Consider the following 21,882-nt stretch of genomic DNA (forward strand, 5'->3'; position numbering starts at 1 on the left):
ACAGCATCAAAACTCTTTGCTTCTTCGTTCGTCAGCCCAAATGTAGCAAAGACTTCACAGGCTTGGCATCCCACTGTGTACAGCAGTGTGCATAGCTGGGCCTCCCCCGAGTGTTCGTTGAGAGCTGTAGCGAATCGGTAACACAGTCACAGGATTTAAGCACGATCTTCACATCTTCACATTTGCAGGATCTAGGCTCACTGCAACGTGAGCAATCGCAGTCGACCTGCACTTCTCATGCGGCCTACCCACTTTGAGATAATCGAGGACAACTTCATTACAAACTTTCACATAGGAGCTGTAGTAGTTAAATTTTTTCTGATCGAGCAGAAACACAGTCGAACCCGGTTATATCGAACTTGCAAAAAAACGCCAATCAGTTCGCAGGTTGCAGCGGTGGCGTAGAGGTAGAACACCCGCCTCGTGTGCAAGAGGTCCGTGGTTCGAATCCCGGTGCCGCGCGATTTTCCACCGCGAAAAAAAAAAACAACAACCGCGTGTTGACAAAATTGCATAAACAGGCCTGGAGTGTGGCCTGATCCCGGTGACCAGAACCGGTAACGCAATCCCTCACCAGACCACGATTGGCCACCCTGGTGCAGTACTTGGCCACAACCTCCTATATGAACACAACAATCAAACCCCGGCCCTCAGTCCCCAGCAGCTGCGAAGCAACTGACCACAGCGGCGGTCAGACCTGCGACGCAGCAGAGGGTGCGAAGAATCCCTGGCTCCGGACAGGCCGCCATTGGAATATGAACCTGGCAACGTTAATGCTAGAACGTTATCTAGTGAGGCGAGTCTATCAGTGCTGTTGGAGGAATCAGAGGGCAGTAAATGGGGTATAATAGGGCTCAGTGAAGTTAGGAGGCCAAAAAAAGCATATACAGTGCTGAAAAGCGGGCACGTCCTGTGCCACCGGGGCTTAGCGGAGAGACGAGAACTAGGAATCAGATTCCTGATTAATAAGAATATAGCTGGTAACATACAGGAATTCTATAGCATTAACGAGAGGGTGGCAGGTCTTGTTATGAAACCTAATAAGAAGTACAAAATGAAGGTTGTATAGGTCTACGCCCCTACATCCAGTCATGATGACCAGGAAGTTGAAAGCTTCTATGAAGACATGGAATCGGCGATGGGTAAAGTCAAAACAAAATACACTATACTGATGGGTGACTTCAATGCCAGGGTAGGCAAGAAGCAGGCTGGAGACAAGGCAGTGGGGGAATATGGCATAGGCACTAGGAATAGCAGGGGAGAGTTATTAGTAGAGTTTGCGGAACACAATAATATGCGGATAATGAATACCTTCTTCCGCAAGCGGGATAGGCGAAAGTGGACATGGAGGAGCCTGAACGGCGAGACTAGAAATGAAATAGACCTCATACTCTGCGCGTACCCTGGCATCGTACAAGATGTGGACGTACTCAGCAAGGCGCGCTGCAGTGACCATAGGAAGGTAAGAACTCGAATTGCCTAGACCTGACGAACGAACGGAAGAAACTGGTACATAAGTTAGCGGTAAGAGGGAAAATAGAGGAATTCCAGATCAAGCTACAGAACTAGTATTCGGCTTTAACTCAGGAAGAGGACCTTAGTGTTGAAGCAATGAACGACAATCTTGTGGGCATCATCAAGGAGTGTGCAATAGAAGTCGGTGGTAACTCCGTTAGACAGGATACCAGTAAGCTATCACAGGAGACAAAAGATCTGATCAAGAAACGCCAATGTATGAAAGCCTCTAACCCTACAGCTAGAATAGAACTGGCAGAACTTTCGAAGTTAATCAACAAGCGTAAGACAGCTGATATAAGGAAGTATAATGTGGATAGAATTGAACATGCTCTCAGCAACGCAGGAAGCCTAAAAACAGTGAAGAAGAAATTAGGAATAGGCAAGAATCAGATGTATGCGTTAAGAGACAAAGCCGGCAATATCATTACTAATATGGATGAGATTGTTCAGGTGGCTGAGGAGTTCTATAGAGATTTATACAGTACCAGTGGTTCCCAAGACGATAATGGAAGAGAGAATAGTCTAGAGGAATTTGAAATCCCACAAGTAACGCTGGAAGAAGTAAAGAAAGCCTTGGGAGCTATCCAAAGGGGGAAGGCCGCTGGGGAGGATCAAGTAACAGCAGATTTGTTGAAGGATTGTGGGCAGATTGTTCTAGAAAAGCTAGCCGCCCTGTATACACAATGCCTCATGACTTCGAGCGTACCGGAATCTTGGACGAACGCTAACATAATCCTAATCCATAAGAAAGGGGACGCCAAAGACTTGAAAATTATAGACCGATCAGCTTACTGTCAGTTGCTTACAAACTATTTACTAAGGTAATCGCAAATAGAATCAGGAACACCTTAGACTTCTGTTAAGCAAAGGACTAGGCAGGATTCCGTAAAGGCTACTCATCAATAGACCATATTCACACTATCAATCAGGTGATAGAGAAATGTGTGGAATATAACCAACTCTTATATATAACTTTCATTGATTACGAGAAAGCGTTTGATTCAGTCGAAACCTCAGCAGTCATGGAGGAATTACGGAATCGGGGTGTAGACGAGCCGTATGTAAAAATACTGAAAGATATCTATGGTGGCTCCACAGCCACCGTAGTCCTCCATAAAGAAAGCAACAAAATCCCAATAAACAAAGGAGTCAGGCATGAAGATACGATCTCTCCAATGCTATTCACACAGTGTTTACAGGAGGTATTCAGAGACCTGGATTGGGAAGAATTGGGGATAAGAGTTAATGGAGAATACCTTAGTAACTTGCGATTCTCTGATGATATTGCCCTGCTTAGTAACTCAGGGGACCAATTGCAATGCATGCTCTTTGACCTGGAGAGGCAAAGCTGAAGGGTGGCTCTAAAGATTAATCAGCAGAAAACTAAAGTAATGTTTAACAGTCTCGGAAGAGAACAGCACCTTACGATAGGTAGCACGGCACTGGAAGTGGAAAGGGAATACATCTACTTGGGACAGGTAGTGACCACGGATCCGGATCATGAGACGGAAATAATCAGAAGAATAAGAATGGGCTGGGGTGCGTTTGGCATGCATTCTCAGATCATGAAGAGCAGGTTGCCATTATCCCTCAAGAGAAAAGTGTACAACAGCTCTGTCTTACTGGTACTCATGCATGGGGCAGAAACCTGGAGGCTTACGAAAAATGTTCTACTTAAATTGAGGACGACGCAACAAGCTATGGAAAGAAGAATGATGGGTGTAACGTTAAGGGATAAGAAAAGAGCAGATTGGGTGAGGGAACAAACGCGAGTTAATGACATCTTAGTTGAAATCAAGAAAAAGAAATGGGGGGCCATGGGCAGGACATGTAATGAGGTGGGAAGATAACCTGTGGTCATTAAGGGCTACGGACTGGATTCCAAGGGAAGGGAAGCGTAGCAGGGGGCGGCAGAAAGTTTAATGGGCGGATGAGATTAAGAAGTTTGCAGGGATAACATGGCCACAATCGTTACGTGACCGGAGTAGTTGGGGAAATATGGGAGAGGCCTTTGGCGCTTCAGTGGGCGTAACCCCCGGTGGGCGTAACCCTGCCAGTTGCTAGGGTTACCCTAGCAACTGGCAAGCACGCGCTCTGCTCTTCTGTGACTTGTCTGATCCAGACGCATTCCCCTGTATAGTCTCCGGGAGAAACACAGGACAGAGGAGTAACATCCATGTTGTCGATGGAATCGCGAAGTTACTGGCACATTTTCCCGTTCACCGTGACCTCCTGGATATATGGCTCCAGCAGCCTCAGATTTTCATCTGTCTGGCTAATGCTGGCAAATGCGATTTGCTCCTTCCAATTTGACGAAATATGGCTTTCCTTGTTGCAACGGAAGGAGATAATTGATCTCCAGGCCTCAAACGCGCACTACGTCTGCCTTAGCTTTAGTTGCCCCAGCCGACTGGGCTGTCTCTGCTAGCCCTTCCCTTGCCACCTCAGCCTTAGTCGATACTCCCCTGCTGAACTCGTCGCTCATGGATGATTTCTTATTCGGTAAAACTGGGTTGCGAAGGGAAAGCCACATTACAGAATAGTCTTTTTTTTTTTTCTAGCCTGTTTTCCTGAATCGGCTTTTCTTGGAAGTTTCGGCACATGTAATATTCCTTCGCAAGCTGCGCTACCTTCTCTAGGTCTACTTCCGGGAGCCTGTGCTGCAGCCAAAGTCTAACTTCTTTTGGAAGAACTTGGTAAAACTGCTCCAGTGCTACGCATTCAAGCACCTTGTCATGTTACCATACTCTTCTGTACTTTTGAGCCACTCTTTTAAGTTAGACTTTAACTCCTACGCGAACACAGTGTGCGACTCGCTGCCCCTTTTTGCTGGTCTTGCCTGTCAAAAGACCCCTTTTGCTTGCGTAATTCTCAGGCACTAGTTCAGTATTTGAGAAAGGAAAATCCTGGTGATTGTACAGCTTTTAGTATGGATATCGAAGACCTGTATTATTCCTTGCCGCATGACGGTTTGCTAAATTCCGTAAATGAGTGCATTAAAGAACCAGTGCAAGAGTCTGGTTTTATTCACAGATGCGGTGTTTCCACGGGAGCTTTTCTAGAAGTTCTTTCAATATACCTGAAGTCGATGCTGATTGGGTGGAGAGATGGCGTTTTTCTGCAGAAATCAGGCATTTGTATTGGCTCAAAGGTTGCCCTTATTCTTAGCAATATTTACCTGAGTAAGGTTGACAACTGTTTAGAGAAAGCCTTAGGTGATAGCGTTATCAAGATATTTCGTTACGTTGATTATTACCTGGTTTTGTGCAATAGGGAAGAATTCGATTCCGTTGCTACCTCACTTGCTGAGCTGTTTAAACTTTATGGAGAAGGATTAAAGTTTACCAATGAGCTTCCTCAGCGACGCGTAATTCAGTTTCTTGACATTTCTTTGGTCTTCGAACAAAATCATGTTTGTTGTCAGTACTCCCCAAGATCTTCAAAGCCGTTGCTAAACTTTTAATCTAAGCATTCCAAAGTAGTGATAAACGGAATTGCCATGTCGTGCCTTAAGTCTTCTCTCACCAGATCCTGCGTGCACAAAATGAGTGATAGTTTTAATGCGCAAGTCTAGTGTCTATTAGAAGCAGGTTATCCTAGTGTAGCAGTGGCCGCTGTGGCTGAGTGCCTAAAGAAGTCGGTTTCGAGGGGGACGGACGTGATTACAGAAAGCAGTAATAGCAAAAAAAGAGTAGTGGCTATTCCGTATATTCATTCAGTGTCGCACAGGCTTAAAGAAGTTGCAAGTAGATATTGACACGTGTACTTAGCTTTATCGGGCGCCCACGCTTCGCCGCCTAACAAATGTTATCGCACAGCGCAGGACGCACCTGCATGTAAAAGAAGTTTCTGGAATGTTATTGATGGTTCCGTCCACTGCCTTTCACCGCAACTTGTGTAATCTGATTGCATATATGTGTGACGCGAATAATGTAGAACTTTGTGGAAAACACGCGGGTCCCAGTGGTTAATCTGGAACATTCGACCACTGCTCTATAAAAGCCGACGCGCTTCACCCGCTGATCAGATTTTCGACAATCGCCGACCGTGTTCACCGCTATCGTTGTGTTATAAGTGTAGCCTGTTTTTGTGTGCATAAGTTCGCCCGATAAAAGTTAGTTTTGTCTTTCACAGTATTGCTACTGTGTTCTTCAACGTCACCACCACGTGACAATATGATGTTAATGTTGCTTTCACTGCTCCCAATAAGCTAGGTAAGATATGCGCTGCCGTACAGAGGAAAAAGGAACAGGTAAAAGGCGAAAAACGAACAGATATTTGTCCAGTGAAGCACAATAAGAACAACAGTTTTACTGACTGTCGTATGGGTGTGGTTTATAAGATTCCCCTTAGCTGTGGCCAGTTCTACGTAGGTCAAATGGGACGGTGTATTAATCAGAGGCTAATGGAACATAAAAGGTCGTTAACCAGTGGATCGCCGTCTTATATTTCCCTACATTGCCAAGATTGTAAGTGCATGCCAGAGTTAGATGAATGCGCGATATTGTACAGGCATAAGAATGAGGATATGCGTCTTATGGTAGAGGCATGGCATATCTATAATGGTGGAAGTGCACGCGTGAGTCAGCCTTTGATTACTTTACGTAAGGAAGAGATTAAGTGCCTTAACAGTTATCTCTCACGTAGACTGGCACGTGTACCCGACTGACAAGTGGTGTTAGTCAAGTGTTCAACGAAAACTCGTCTGGCGAGGAAACATAATGGTGCCAAAAAACGTGCCCTCGCCAAGAATGAAATATAAAATAAAGAACCAACGTTTCGGGCCCCCTACGGTTCCCTTGATCACAATGAAGATGTAAGCATGGGCGCGCGGCTATTTATGGGTGAGGTGGCGCAGTGTTCGGGTGTATATCTCGGGAAGATTACCCCGCGTCCTCTTTATCGTGTGTCTAGTTTATTGGATGTGAAATGATTCTAAAAGCAAACGGGCAGATATGTGTTTTTCTTTTGCAATGATGGCTGTAATTACAAGCAAGTATTCGGCACAGCAATGGGCGCCTCTGTTTCCGTCGTTTGCGCGAACATTGCTCTAGAGGATCTGGAAAGTGCCGCCTTATCTTCATTCGGAACGCGGCCAAAGCTATTTCTAAGATACGTGGACGACTGCTTCTGCATTATCCCTCGCCGGCACGCAGCACATTTCCTCGAGCACCTAAATTCCTTTAAGCCGAGTATACAGTTCACGGCTGAAGAGGAAAACAATGGGCGAATTCCCTTCCTGGATGTCCTCGTGGAGAGGACTTCAAGCGGCTTGAGGACTAGTGTCTACAGAAAGCCAACGCACACCGGAAAGTACCTGAGCTTCGACTCGGCGCACCCAATTGGGCAAAAACGATCCGTCGCAGCAGCACTCTTCGCCCGGGCATTCCGCGTCTGCTCTAGCCCCACGAAACGTAGGCAAGAGCTACAGGTTGTAAAAAGGGACCTGTTGAACAATGGCTACCCTCGACAACTGCTCAGAACGCAGGAGAGCAAAACAGCGAAGCCCCGCCGTGAAACGGCGAAAGAAACAGTGAAGCGCGCGGCGGTACCCTACACAGTGGGAACAAGCGAAGCCCTGGCACAAAATTTTAAGGGCTACGGTGTTCAGATCGCCCACGTGCCTTCCCGAAAACTTGGCCAACAGCTGGTACGCGCAAAAGACCCTTTGCAACACGCGGACTACCCGCGAGTGATATACAAAATACCCTGCAAGGAGTGTAACGTGTCGTACATCGGCGAGAGCGGAAATTTTAAACGGCGCTTGAGACAACACATGAATGACGTCGCCAAGGGTCACACAGCCGCGAACGCCCTGGCGGAGCATCACGAACTAACCGGACACATCATTGACTGGGACTCGGCAGCCATCATCGCAAAAGAAAAACACATATCTGCCCGTTTGCTTTTAGAATCATTTCACATCCAATAAACTAGACACACGATAAAGAGGACGCGGGGTAATCTTCCCGAGATATACACCCGAACACTGCGCCACCTCACCCATAAATAGCCGCGCGCCCATGCTTACATCTTCATTGTGATCAAGGGACCCGTACGGGGCCCTAAACGTCGGTTCTTTATTTTTTATTTCATTCTTGGTGAGTGCACGTCTTTTGGCACCACAAGTGGTGTTACCATTCCTGAGCTTGCGCAGATCAGTTTTGTGTCTTCTTTCTTTTTTCGCCCCTGTGCTCCCTTCAGTTAATAGTCAGTGTTCGTTTGTCCACTTCTCTACTCTTGTGTCCTGTCTGCACGCCTCACCTCCTTTTTGCATAATGAATCCTTACCAACTAGCTCAGCTTTCTGTCTTTCTATCCTGTATGGTAGCATCAGGTCCTGTATTCTCAGTTTAGGCGTATCATCTCCACCGGAAAGCAAACTTGAATGCGCCGACCTGATTCGAATTTACTCTATTTCCAGTTCTCTTATTTTAGGAGCATAATCTTGCTCTTCGCGCCTTTCTCTCTCCTCTTCCTCCTCGCACCTTTTCTGCTCCTTTTCACGAATTTTTTTCTCGCTTCTCCTCTCAAGAATTTACCCCAAACCTCTTCGACCTCCTCCTCAGTTACGTCTTGTGCCCTCATAACGTCTAAGATGGCTTTCCTTCGCCTTGCCGCAGCAACCGAAATGCCCATCTCCTGACAAACATCAAGAACGTCCTGTGTCCTGTGCTTCTCCATCGTGTGTGGGGGTTCCACTCTGCGTGCGGCTAGGGCTGAAGGCGAGCTCCGAGCCCCACGCAGTCGCTTTGTGTTACTCCCCAACCCGTAACGCGGCAATCGCGGCTACGTCGGGTTCGAACGAATAAGGCAACCAGCGGCGTCAACTGTAAGATTGTTTATTGCTACCGGCAATAAAGAACACTGGCAGAGAGACGTCCTCTCTGTAATAGTAATAAATAGGCTGGCCTCGTTGCCCGGGATAGTCAGGCAACGTGGTCACTCACGGGTTGCGGCAGGTACTCCAATACGGCAGGTTAGGGGTCCGGCCTCAGAGAGAGAGGGTCTGCCCCGGTCGCGCTGTTTTGTACCTTTTTACCTGGGCGAGGGGAGTGTCATCCTCGCCCGTTAGCTACCTGCCCGCAAGTCGGGGAGGAAGGGCGCGCGCGTGTCGCGAGAGGGCATAGTGCGCCTCTCTCCTGTCTGTGCCGGCTCTCGACGCGACGGCGCGGGGGAAGATGGGTGCGTGTGCTCCCCACATCCTCCTCCCCTTAAGAAGCCCCCCATACGTTGATGCTGGCACCTAGGTACGCCCGACGGGTTCGGGCGCCCGTTTGCTAAAGTTCCCGCCAAGGTTCGCGATCAAGGCAGCGTTGCATACGCCGGCCTTGAGCGTCGGGCTTGCGTCGCTGTAGCCCTTAGCCGGCAGATACTTGATGCCGACTCGAAGGTGCCCAGTCAGCGGCACTGCTCGGGCTTGCGGGGCGGATCGTAGTCCCGCCTCGAAGGCGGCTCCCCGTGCCGCGCCCCAGGTGTCGGCTGCACAAGCCGGGAGGTCGCTTGATGGGCGCCGGGTAGTGGTTTGTGCGGCTGCAAGGCCATCGTAGCGCCGTCAGCGCCACCGGTGCATCATTTGTACCAGCGAGTACTGCAGGCAGTTCGCACGGCCGTGTCTTGTTTCCTGCTTCAGAAAATTGGATTAGTCCACTGCACGGTACGAAATTGTGATAAGCAGCATGACTGGCCGGATCCGGGAACACCGTGAATGCCCGTTACGATGGGAACGGTCGTCCGCACCATCAACGATTCCCAACACAGGATAATTGCCGTACTGGCCCTTGCAAGTCTTTGGTCAATGCACACTGCATGCAAACACGTTGAATTGTTCACGACACATTCCCGTCATGGTCTGTGTGGTTGCTTGAAGACTGGAACGACGACTCGTCATCAATACTCGGCGCTCTGCTGTCGCTAGACGTTCGCTTCCCGGCAGGAACTAACAAAGTGCCAGCACAGCCGGGACTTACGAATGGTCCTCGCAGTCATCGGGCTACGCAAATATAGCAGTCGGATCACTTTCGCCTGCTACGCAAGTTGTAGCGCGGCTGCGGGCTCGCCTTTCGATTCTGGCTGCTCTCACTCACCGACCGCAGTTGAGGGAGGGTGTGATCTTCATCCCTCTGCTCATCACGCGGCACGTAGCGTTTCAGGTCGCATACATGTACCGGCCCGCCGATCGGCTTCCCTTTTATGTTCTCGAGCCAGTAAACAAGCGAGGAAACCTTCTCTCGCACTTGATACGACCCGGCCCAGTTCGGCGCCAGCGAGGCAACGAACTGTTTGCTAGAATCGCTGAGAACATGTTGGCATTGAAGCACCAGATCGCCCACTTCGTAGCGGACATTCCGATGCGAGCGGTCATACTGTGCCTTCTGTTGCGCCCTAGCAGTGCGAAGATTACGGCGTGCTTTGTGTAGAGCTTTTGTCATCTTGCCACGTAGGTACGTCGCATATTCAGCTTGTGCTGCCGGCGCGACCGATATTCCGCTGTGATCCGCGAGAACTCTATCCATCGGATTCGGCAGCTCTCTCCACAGGTTGAGAAGAAGAAGGCGCATACCCAGTCGAGCGGTTCACTGTCGATCGCAATGCAAACTCAATCTCTGGAAGGTAGGTATCCCAGTCCTTATGTCTTTCAGAGAACGCGACAAGCATGTGCTTAATGTTGCGATTGACCCGTTCAGTGGGGTTCGACTGAACATGGTAAGTTGTCGTTTTCTTGTGCTTAATGCCAAGTGCAGCGCACGAGTCGATGAAAACCTTCGCAGTGAAGTAGGCCGTTATCAACTGCTCCGGAAAGCGAAATCTGCTGGTGAAAACCTCGATCAACTTATCCGTGATAACTCGTCCCGTCAGTTTTCGCAAGGGGAAAAGTTCGACCCATTTACTGAAGTGATCTGTGACTACAAGCAAGAATTTGTTCCTGCTCGGTGTTGTGGGATACGGTCCCATGACGTCACACGCCGCGATTTGCCAGGGAGTCTGGCTGTCGATAGGCTGCATGAGGCCAGGCGGTCGTCCACCTCAAGGCTTCACACTTTGGCACACATGACATGAGCGGGCGTAGCGCATCACGTCCCGTTTCATGCCTGGCCAGGTAGTGAGGCGACACAACTTAACGTAAGTCTTGGGGCCGCTCGCGTGCCCAGCGATACACTAGTCGTGAAAGTAGCGTAGCAGTGCTCCTCGCAACGCGCGCGGTATCACCACCTTAAACGCCTCACTTGTGTCGTCCTCGATGGGAATATACCTCAGCAGGAGGCCATCGGAATTCAGCAGATAAGAATCCAGCGCACTCACAGCATTAACAACTGATCCCAAGCGCTTAGCATCGACAGCAATACCAGCTGCCTCCATGTGTGCGGCGGCCGCGCCACCCTGCTCCCGGAGCTCGTCGAGCACTCTTCGACAAAACAGGTCCTTCTGCTGAGCCGCGAACAGCTCCTCTCTGCTGAAGACGACTCCTGCGGAACCGACAACATCTACATGGTTCACGCTCTCGCCCAGGATCGACGGTTGTTCCACGTCCCTTACTTGGGCCTCTCCATCGCCTCGGACTGGCGCTCGCGAAAGTGCGTCAGCTGCGGCATTGCTTTTTCCTTTGCAGTAGCACACGGTGAAGTCGTAACGCTGCAGCAGCAGTGCCCAACGCGCCAGGCGGCCACTCGGCTCGCTCAAGCGCCTCAACCAAGTGAGAGCCATTTGGTCAGTCTCAATCTTGAATGCCACTCCATAGACGTAATAGTCAAACTTTCGCAGAGCGAAAACTATCACGAGGCACTCCTTCTCTGTCACTGAGTAGTTCCATTCTGCCGGCATCAACGAACGACTCGCGAACGCAACCGGTTGGAGGGTGCTTCCGTGCTCCTGAAGCAAAATTGCACCTAAGCCTAGGTCGCTTGCGTCTGTTTGAATCACAAACTCTCTATTCAAATCGGGCAGCTGTAATTCGGCCGTGTCAGCGAGCACCTTTGTGAGGCCACGCAGTGCCGCCTCCTGCTCTTGTCCCCAAGTCCACCGTTCATCTTTCCTCAAGAGCTTCATCAAAGGCGCTTGTACTGCCGCGCAGTCTGGAATGAATTGGCGATAAAAGTTCACCAAACCGAGAAAGCGCCTTAGTTCGCCGATATCTTTCGGCGACGGGTACCTCAGTAAAGCCTCGAGCTTATCTCGGTGGGATGCGGCCGTTGTCCAGCCTGAATCCCAACAGCGCTATTCTGCTCGCAGCTATCTGAGCTTTGTTCGGGTTCAGCGTGATACCTGCGGACCTCAGCCTGTCTAGGACGTCTCTCAAGTGCCGTAAGTGCTCCTCGAAGGTTTTCGAATAAACCACTATGTCGTCCAGATATGCGAGGGCATGTTGCCACTTCGCGTTTCCTAGCACTCGGTCCATCAACCTTTGATATGTTGCGGGAGCTCCGACCAAACCAAAAGACATTCTCTTAAATTGAAAGAGCCCCCGGTGACAAGTGAAAGCCGTTTTCTCTTTGTCACGCTCGTCCATTTCGACCTGAAAGTATCCACGACTAGCATCGAGCGTCGTAAAGTACTCCGCCCCGCCTAGGTTAGACACTAAAGAGGAAATGGAGGGTAGAGGGTACGCATCCTTCTTCGTAACCCCATTCAGCCTGCAGTAGTCTACACAAAGGCGATAGGTATCGTCCTTCTTTGGGACTAGAACTACCGGGAAGCCCCATGGGCTGTTCGACCTTTCCACCACGCCTGTGTCGATGAGTTCGTCTAAGGCGCTATCGAGTGCTTTCCGCTTAGTCAAGCTAATCGGCCGAGGATTACATTTCCATGGCGCAGCGTCACCCGTGTATATCCTGTGCCTGACTAGCGTAGTGCAGCTCGGACAGTCAGTGAAAATCATGTCGTATTTGTACAACAGCGACGACAGACGTGTCCATTCTCTCTCCGGCATATTGACCTCTGACAAAAGCGGGTGCGTTACTCCTCGCAGAACAGTGGCGCACTGTTGTGCCACCGTGTCTCTCTCCTCGCCTGCGCCGATTATGGTTCGCTCGCTTGACAGTGGCCGGCTGTGGCCCACTCGCACCGCGCCCGGAGACTGGCGTGTCTCCGCTGCCACGGGCGCTTTTGCGAAAAGCTTTAAAGCACCCGTTCCATTCTCTCGGTAACCTCCATTGCCGATGTCTATTACAATGCCCGACTTGATGAGAAAGTCTCGACCCAAAATAACAGGCACTGATAAACCCGGGAGATGTACGAGGCGTCGCCTGATGCGTTTCTCCCAACGGATCACTAACCTAGCTGTACCTCTCGATTGTGCTGTGCCGGAAGCAAGTCGGAAGGCGGTGTCATTATCTCTCAAGCGGATATTGTTCTCGCGGAGGTGATGCAACACCTCGTCACCAAATAATGAAGCGCTTGCTCCGGTATCCAATAATGCAGCGAATTTCTTTCGGGCTATCGTTAGCTCGATGAACGGCACCTGCGAGTCCGCAACACCTCCTACGCGACAAGCCGAAGGCGCGAGTAATTCGATACCACCGGCTATGTTCGACATCGCCGCACGGGACCCAAGGTGGATCACCGGCGGCCTCGCCCGTTTCCCGAGCCACGCGCTCGGCCTCGGCCCGGCGTGCGGCCGCAGCCGCGGACGATGTGCCCTGGTCGTCTGCATTGGTAGCAGCGGCCGCTGAAGCCTCGGTGGCCTGGGTGGCCGTCACTCCACTCCAGCCCGCCGTAGCTTCGTTGAACTGCGTTCGGCGTGTGTCGCTCCTCCAGTCTCGCATCGGCCTCTTGTTCCTGTCTCGGCACGCTGAGTGCGGCATTAGTCGGTGCTGTTCTCAGCGCGTAGGCGTACGGGTCCAAAGCGCGGTCTGATAACTCCCATCTACGCTGGACCTGCTGCTCCGTGAACGATGCTGATGCGTCGACTCTAGACGAGTGGGAAGTGATCGCTCCACCGTTCCACGTGCAGGGAGGCTCGAGTGATAGTGCCGCGGGTGGAGCGGACGCTATGCTCGCGCCGCGAGGATGTCCCCCTGGATGCGCTTCGCCTCGGCGGCGAGTTCGTCTAGGTCTGTAAACCTACATCCGCTGAAGTAGGCCGCCAAATTGGGGTGTGCCTGCCGTGTGACACGCTCAACTTTCTCTGCATCGGTGGCGTGAGGGTTCACGAGACAATAAAGTTCGTCCATCGCACCAACATATTCCAGCAGGGACTCGTCCGGACGCTGGGTACGAAGCTCCAACTCTCTCCTCAAATGCCACTCGTAATTGGGCGGAAGAAATTCCTCGCGGAAGTTCTAACTCTTCTACCGTGCGGCATCGGTGTCCGGTCAGTCGGAACCATCGAGCCGCCTGGTCAGTCAGTGAAACCGGGATCACGCGCGCGACTTGTTCGGCGTCTGAAAGCCCGGCTGCCTGCTGGTAATACAACAGACGGTCGAGGTACTCACTTGCACTCGTGCGATCATGGTATCCACTGTAGGTAGGCATGTCTACCTTAATCCGTGGTCGCTCGCTCTGCGACGAGGCCTGCATTGTGCCTTGCAGGGCTCCGGCTAAGCTCTGCATGATTCGCAACGCATTTTGCAGCATTGCCTCGCTCGACGGCAAACTCGCGCCCAAAGGGCCGGATGCCTCCGCCACCCGGGTCGAGTTACTTAGTGGCATGTGTGCCTCTGTTTCCGCGTCGCGAAGCGGCGAGGGGCTCGACGTGGTACGCCTCGTATCAGGGTTAACCTCTATCCACGTGGCATTTTTGCCAGCCTGACTGTTCCGTGTGAAACACTCAAAACCAAAGCTGCCGGTTCAGCAGCTGCCGCCGCGTTAGCAATAGGCTGCTGACTTTGCGTCGCTACATTTGACAACAGGAACAAATCTGAGAGGTCAGACAAGCCAGCCGCCATTGTTTGCTGAAACGTGGGTAGTCCTAGCGCCAACACACACCCGAAGACTAGCCGTGTTGCCGAATTCGAGCCACGTTGGTAGCGCCAAATGTGGGGGTTCCACTCTGCGTGCGGCTAGGGCTGAAGGCGAGCTCCGGATCTAGCCCCACGCAGTCGCTTTGTGTTACTCCCCAACCCGTAGCGCAGGAATCGCGGCTACGTCAGGTTCGAACGAATAAGGCAACCAGCGGCGTCAACTGCAAGAACGTTTATTGCTACCGGCAATAAAGAACACTGGCAGAGGGACGTCCTCTCTGTAATAGTAATAAATAGGCTGGCCTCGTTGCCCGGGATAGTCAGGCAACGTGGTCACTCACGGGTTGCAGCAGGTACTCCAGTCCGGCAGGTTAGGGGTCCAGCCTCAGAGAGAGAGATGGGAATGTCCTCCTCGCCCGTCAGCTACCTGCCCGCAAGTCGGGGAAGAAGGGCGCGCACACATCGCGAGAGTGAGGGGGAATCGGGAGAGGGCATAGTGCGCCTCTCTCCTGTCTATGCCGGCTCTCGACGCGGGGGAAGATGGGTGTGTGTGCTCCCCACACGTGATCTGATGGCTCGTCTCCAGTTTTGCCTCTAAATTAGTTTTGCTTCCGAAGCCGGAAATCTATGCAAGGTCTGAAGCGAACTAACACAAAACCACTACAACCCTTTCAGAATACTTGAGCAATGGTCCTTAGCATTTACGCGTGCAACAAAGGTCTGGCGATGCGAAAGGAAAATGTCAGGCACTCACCCCCTCCAATGTAGACAGATAATGCCAGGTGTAGCGGGCATTATCTGGCTTCAAATCCCACTGCTTGCCATCCACTGTTGTGACTTCAGGGTGGAGGACGAAAGACGGACTCTTTCCGCACACGAAGAAGAAACGAAAAACTTTATACAATATTTACAAATAGTGGATGATAGCCTACAGGTAGCTGTAAGAGCACATCAGGCCGACTGGGCGGCTCGAAGCGACTCTCTTCTCACAATGGGCCGGTTCTCCCTTAAATCCTTTCGGTGACTTCTCGTCAGCAGGAACCAGGAGGGGCAGGGGGATGACATCGCCTGCGTTGAATTCTTGATTCATCGCGGAGATGGCTGGGCGCTGCGGAGATGACTGGGCGCTTCTTGACGTCACCTCCCTTGTCGAATTCTTGATTCGTTGCGGAAAAGTGGGAGCTCCGGTCGCCTCGTGGTAGCCACCTGGTACTCATAGTATGGCAGAACAGTAGTGAGGTCATCGACACGGGCCTGAAGCGAAAATGGAGCAGCTTCCTCCATATGAAGCCTGGCGTTTTCTATTGTGAACCTGACCGGCCAGCCGTCCAACACCGCCATGGAATAGATACTCTTGAGCCATGCCCTGGCTTCGTGGGATGAGCCCTTACTGTCGAAATCGTAGATAGCTTTATTCAGGTCCAGGATAACATGGAATGCTTCAGGTTTCCTCTCGAAGAGCTTCAGTAACTACCGGTTTTGCTCCAGCAAAAACTTGCATCATTTCGTGAGTTCCACCACCATCTGCCATCTTCGGGGTTGTCTAGGCGCCTCCCTAGACGTACGCATAGTTTTTTGCGTCCAGCTAAGCATCTAGGCTTACCGACGTCACACAGAGCATCCGTACACACGTCTCTGAGGCAGCACGAAGACTTGCGCTTTCGATGTCGGTACCTCATTAAGACGTTACTGTTGCGTTTCGTAAACGTCACACAGAGCGTCCGCATGCACGTTTTCAAGGCAACACAAAGGGTCCCTCTTACGGTCAGTACTTCATGAAGACGGCACCAACGCAGTGTCCATTGAAAGGTCAGCGAGCATCACCGTCGGTGCAATCCAACATCAGCTTCCAGGATCGCTTCACGATGAAGGTTTCGGTTTATCCTGTATCTGAGATGTTAAGAATTTCTTCGCAGACGCACAGATTTTTAAAAAATGGCGCTCCTTTAATAGATAAATAAAACAAAAATAAAAAGAGTTCACAACAGTGTGATGACTGCCTTCCTTCGTGGCCGCCATCTCCCCCTATGTTACCAGCCTTGGCTTCCGATCCCACTAACACTATGGAATGCTTCTGCTGCTTTTACTATACCTTCGAGATTGCTGATTATATTACCCTGCTTATCTTTCAGTGCATGCATCTTGGTTTGTCGAATGCCAAGTTTCCTTCTCACTGATTTCAGGCTGCGCCCATTTCTTACTGCTTCCTCAGTCCTTTTCACGCTATAATTTCGAATATCCCTTATTTTGTTCTTGTTGATTAGTTTTGACAGTTCCACGAATTCTGTCTGATCTTTTGAGTTGGACACTGTCACTATTTGTTGTTTTTTTACTAGGTTCTTTGTTACTTGGGAGAGCTTACTTACTGGTTGCCTTGGTGCCTTATTTCCCACTTCAATGGCTGCTTCTGAAGCCAGCCTAGTTAAGGTTTCATTCATTACGTCTATGTCATCTTCATCTCTCTGTTCTAAGTCTGCATATTTGTTTTGCAAGTGCCAAGCTGAATTGGTCTGCTTTTATCCTTAATGTGTCTAGGCTGGCCTGTTTCTTCTTGACCAATTTTACTCTTTCTCTTTTCAAATTGAGGTGAATCCTAGGCCTAACTCACTTATGGTCACTGCTTTTTACCCTACCTAACACTACGACTGTGTTAGGTTGGGTAACGTGATGAAAAACTGTATGTGAACTTTATAACTTCTGTCAATATGTAATTTTTTTTTTCCCTTACTGTTTGTGTGATACTTGTCATCACTTTTCTCTCTTCCTATTGCGTGCCAATTTTTTATTTTATTTTGGTGGGGGGGGGGGGGGGTGTCTCACTAAAAAGCCAGTGCAAGCTATGCCAGTGGAGCCAGTTTCCGCCCATTTCGTGTATCTCAAATGCCTAGAAACATGCTTGAATTACCTGCAATATACAGGTTTTGCTGATTGCAAGAGCTGACACAACATATTATTTCTCAATGGTTCTAACATCGTGGTTTCAGTCTCCCGTACGCATGCGGCCATGAGTGCGGCTGGGTACACAATATATTGTCGCAAATTTAAACAGCACTTAAAAGTAATGTGGAAAAAAGAAATAAAATGGTAGAAAAAAAAACTTTCAGCGCTTAGCAGGAATTCACAAGTCGCGTATGGATGAAGGTACACTAAACAGCTTAGGGTCGCGTCTGCTTGCCTCAGCTGTCGAAGAAGTCTTCCTGAACGAGACAGAACTGATGCTAAAGTTCTCATTTAAGTGTTCTTAAAACAGCGCTATGGACATGGACGAAAAGTACACAGCTTTTTGTCCTCGTCTATAGTGCTGGTTAAGAACACTTCACGACTGGCCCAAGTCAAGATATTGTTGTCATTCACTTGACACCACTTCTCATCCAGCTTGTTGCGTTGCAGCGCCGCATACAGACCACATGTTGTTTTACCATGCAAAAAAAAAAAGAAACCAAGTAATTATGTGAATGTCAAGCCACCTTGTGCTCGTGTGAAGAAGTAAACCTGGAATGAGTGCCTTGGTGGTGCAGGTACCTGTCCGAGTCTCTGATCGAGGAAGAGGTTCTGACAATGCGCAGCTTCGAAAAGTATGTGCCACCTCAAGCCAATCAAGCCAGACCAGAGCTCAACAGCTTGGTGAGTGTAATAATCTTATTTGTGTAATACTGTAGTGTCACAGGAGTGTTGCCATTCCAGCATGGTGTCCCAGGTCGTCTTTGGAGCTTGAGGCCGAAAGCACACAAACTCTACAGAGCTGTAGTGCAAAGGCTAAAATTGGTGTAGTGCATCAGTATTTGCCGAAGACATATCTCTATCACTGATGGCTCTGTTGGTTACGTTAACGTCGCATTTGAAATGTTGGCCCTCTGTGAGGACGCGATGCCAGCAAGTGCATGCAGCCTCTTTGCAGAGAGCGAGCAACTTGGCTCACTGGGTATGATGCACTGTGCCTTAAAGCTATGCTTTTCAACAAAACGCTTTGATGCCAACATGGGTCACTGGAGATGCAGGACTGGGTATTTGGCACGCATATGTACCATACTTCAACGAGTCTCTTGATACCAACTTAGGTCACTGAAAGTGTGCCATTATATGTGTGCCACTCTTCAGTGAACTTCTTTGAAGCCAACTTTGGTAACTAGATAATTCCCACCTGGAATACACTGCTCTATAATGACAAAAAAGATCCTTTTTATTTCTCTGCTGCTCTGTAGAATCGAAGCCACACCAAGCACAGATTTTATGGCGTTGCCGATCGACGGTGCAGCAGTGCAGCGGGAGAGCACTTGGTGCCAGTGGTGCCAGCCCAGCTGCATTTTGACCATTGGAATGTAACATTAGAAAACCATTTAAATTTCTCCCGTGCTGGGTAGAATCGAGCTCACTTCACACAAGTTCCTCAAGGGCAGTGACCTGACACTTTAGCAAGCTGCGCCACAAATGCACTGGGTATGTGCTGCTTTTTACCGTCTTTTACTCCTTTAACGTCCTGCACACCAACACTTTAACAAGCTGCGTTATGAATGCACTGGATATGTGCCACTCTTTGACGAACCTCCTGCTAACTTGGTTCACTGAGTATGCGCCTTTGGCTCTGTGGCGAGAGAGGGAATGACTCGCATGACAGCATTCGCACGAATGACACAATGACAGCACAATGACAGCATTCGCACGAAAATGTGCGCTACTCATCCTGGAGCCATGTGCAGACTTCTTGGCAGCACTACTAAATGGTGCAGCCTGCCCAGAAAGAAGCGTGAGAGGATCCTAGCTGTCACATGATGCGCTTTTCAGTGCTTGCACTTGCTTACCATGCATTTCGGAGAGCACGCTCAAGCTTTACGGCGCTGCCGCTAGAAGGTGCAGATTGTTCATGGTGAAGCACAAGAGAGGAGCCACACGATAAATTGTATCACCATATTGCTTCAATGATAAGCTCATTACAATTGGCAGTCATCGTGAAATTGGCCTTGTCAAATTTTCTTTCTCAAATTCAGGCTGCCAAGTTGGGGGTGCAGCCCATACATAGGTGCAGCCCTTACTCGAGAATGTATGGTACTCTGCGGGTGCAGCGGGGTGCTAGGCCAAAATTAATAGCTTTTGGCATGTCTTACTCTGTTACAACAAAATCTATAAGGGCATATTGTTAGTTTAGACGATATCAGTTGTGCTGAGCTTTGTTAACTCAGCACGCAGACGTAGTTTAACATTGACCATCCAGTGCGATTGCTTGCTTAGTGAACTAAACTTTTCAGGCAGCAGAAGCGTTTGGTGTCTCAGTGCCAAAAGTATAGGTGCTGCTGGTCCTTCCATGTAGAGGGGGTTTCCAAAACGGGAAAAATGCTTAAGTTTGCATTTTGTGACTAGGAACTATTCTATGCAAAGCTGTATTACTCAGAGTAAAGGTCACTTGAATTGGTCTGAGCTCTCTGTATGTCGAAAGCATGTTTGTGTTACATTTTTGTGTCACATATTTTAGAACTACAGTAGAAACTTGTTGATACATTCCTGTTACGTATGTTTTCTCGGCGCCAACATTGGTAATCGTGAAAACGAAAAAATGACCCATAAGAGTTACGCTGATTTTTACCAGTTTGTAAGTTCCCAGAAAAGATCATTTTTTCAGCACCAATGTTCAGTACGTCGCCAAACTGCGAATGTATGATATGGTTTCCGGCTGCTAGATCCCATGTGAACAAAAAAAGGCATGACATGCGCACGATCGAGATCAGTATATAGCTGCCTGTCTCACATAAAAACGACTGTGCACACACTTTCTTATTCCATTACCATCAAATCTCTGGCCCGTCATCATACGTTGCATTCACAGCTATTGACACCAAACCCGTTGCGACAAGCGGAACTGTCAAACTGATCAACAAAGAGAAAATAATGGATATTCAAAATTATAACGTGAGAAAGACTAAGGAAGCTGTAGAAAATGAATGCAGCATGAAATCAGTGAGAAGGAAATATGGCATAGGACAAACCAAGATGTATGCACTGAAGGATAAGCAGGGTAATATTGCCACATGGTGTGGCATAGCAAGGGGACAGAAGAAGAGACGAACGAGGTTCGCCTCGGCTTCGCGCATTGCCGCTTACGTTTTCGTAAAGCGCAACCGCCTAGATCTTCATTCAGCGTGTATACTCAAGCAGGGTATTCCGCAACAATATCATCAACACTCTCGAAGGTGTAGTAAAAGCAGTGAAAGAATTCTATGCTGACCTGTACAGTACTCAGAGGAGCGAAGATACCTCCATTTGAAGCAGTAATGAACAGTTTACAGAGACTCCTTCTATAATTAGCCATGAGGTTAAAAGGGTCTTGCATGACATGAAACGGGGAAAAGCAGTACGAGAAGATGGAATAACAGTCGATTTAATCAAAGATGGAGGAGGCATAATGCTTGAAAATCTGGCGGCCCTTTATATGAACTGTCTAAACTGTCTATCGACTTCAAGAGTCGCAGAGAACTGGAAGAATGCCAACATTATAATAATCCACGAAAAGGGAGAGGTTAAAGAATTGAAAAATTATAGGCCCATTAGCTTACTTCCAGTATTATATAAAATATTGTCAGCACTATTAACGTACTTCGTTGTTTTCATTTGTACATAGCCATCATTATCTTCCCTGTTTTTGCTACTTCTTCGCGCATGAGCTGAGGCCTTGCCTTTTTGCAATAAAAAGCACTGGACACCTTTGTCGGTCTTGGTATTATAAAGTGGTGGAGGTATGTCAAGACCCCGACGTCCGCTCGCGTACCCATCCTCCCTGGAGCTACGTTCCGGATGCCGCCTGCTTCCGGCTACCCCTACAACGATGGACACTTCCAACCCCGGCTCTTCCGGTGCCTGTAACCTTACCACATGGACGACTCCGCCTGCAGTGACCTCTCGGACTGTGACGAGCCATTAACGCGATCCCCCTGTCCTTGCGGGACTCTGCGGTGATGACATCGACGATTGGATCGCGCACTACGACCGCGTTAGTTCTTGCGATAAGTGGAACGACACCCAGAAATTTAGGCGTGTTGCATTCTACTTGAATGGTGTTGCAAAGATGTGGTATTTCAACCACGAATCCGACACCACGGATTGGTCCACGTTTACCTTCAAGGTGCGGCAAATCTTCGCTTCCTCATCTGGCTGTGCAGAAGTTGCCAAACAGAAGCTGGGCACGCACTTCCAACTTCCACAAGGCTCTTACACTTCATACATAGAGGATGTCTTGGCTCTGTGTCGCCGCGCAAACCCTAGCATTACTCAAGCTAAACGCTTTCGACGCATATTAAATGGCATTGGGTCTGTCGCGATCAACACCTTAATCATGCAAAATCCCGCTTCTGTCCAAGACATCACTTCCACATGTCAGCGCCTAGACGAGCTGCAGTCTCTTCGTCTTCAACATGACAGCAGCAATCCCGAGGTTCCTCATTCTCCAGATCTACTTGCTCTTATCCGCACCATCATCC

The 21,882-nt window shown here is 49.4% G+C and overlaps 1 protein-coding gene across 1 annotated transcript in view; it reads left to right on the plus strand.

Annotated features, from left to right (window-relative positions):
• Positions 1 to 21,882, plus strand: part of LOC142580213 (DNA mismatch repair protein Msh6-like) — a 745,039-nt gene that overhangs the window by 375,186 nt on the left and 347,971 nt on the right. The window contains exon 17 of the mRNA XM_075691108.1: positions 17,935 to 18,040. Coding sequence (XP_075547223.1) covers positions 17,935 to 18,040 — 106 coding nt within the window. The remainder of the gene's footprint in view (positions 1 to 17,934; positions 18,041 to 21,882) is intronic.

This window comes from Dermacentor variabilis, chromosome 4 (assembly GCF_050947875.1).
Source record: "Dermacentor variabilis isolate Ectoservices chromosome 4, ASM5094787v1, whole genome shotgun sequence".
Lineage (NCBI taxonomy): Eukaryota > Metazoa > Arthropoda > Arachnida > Ixodida > Ixodidae > Dermacentor > Dermacentor variabilis.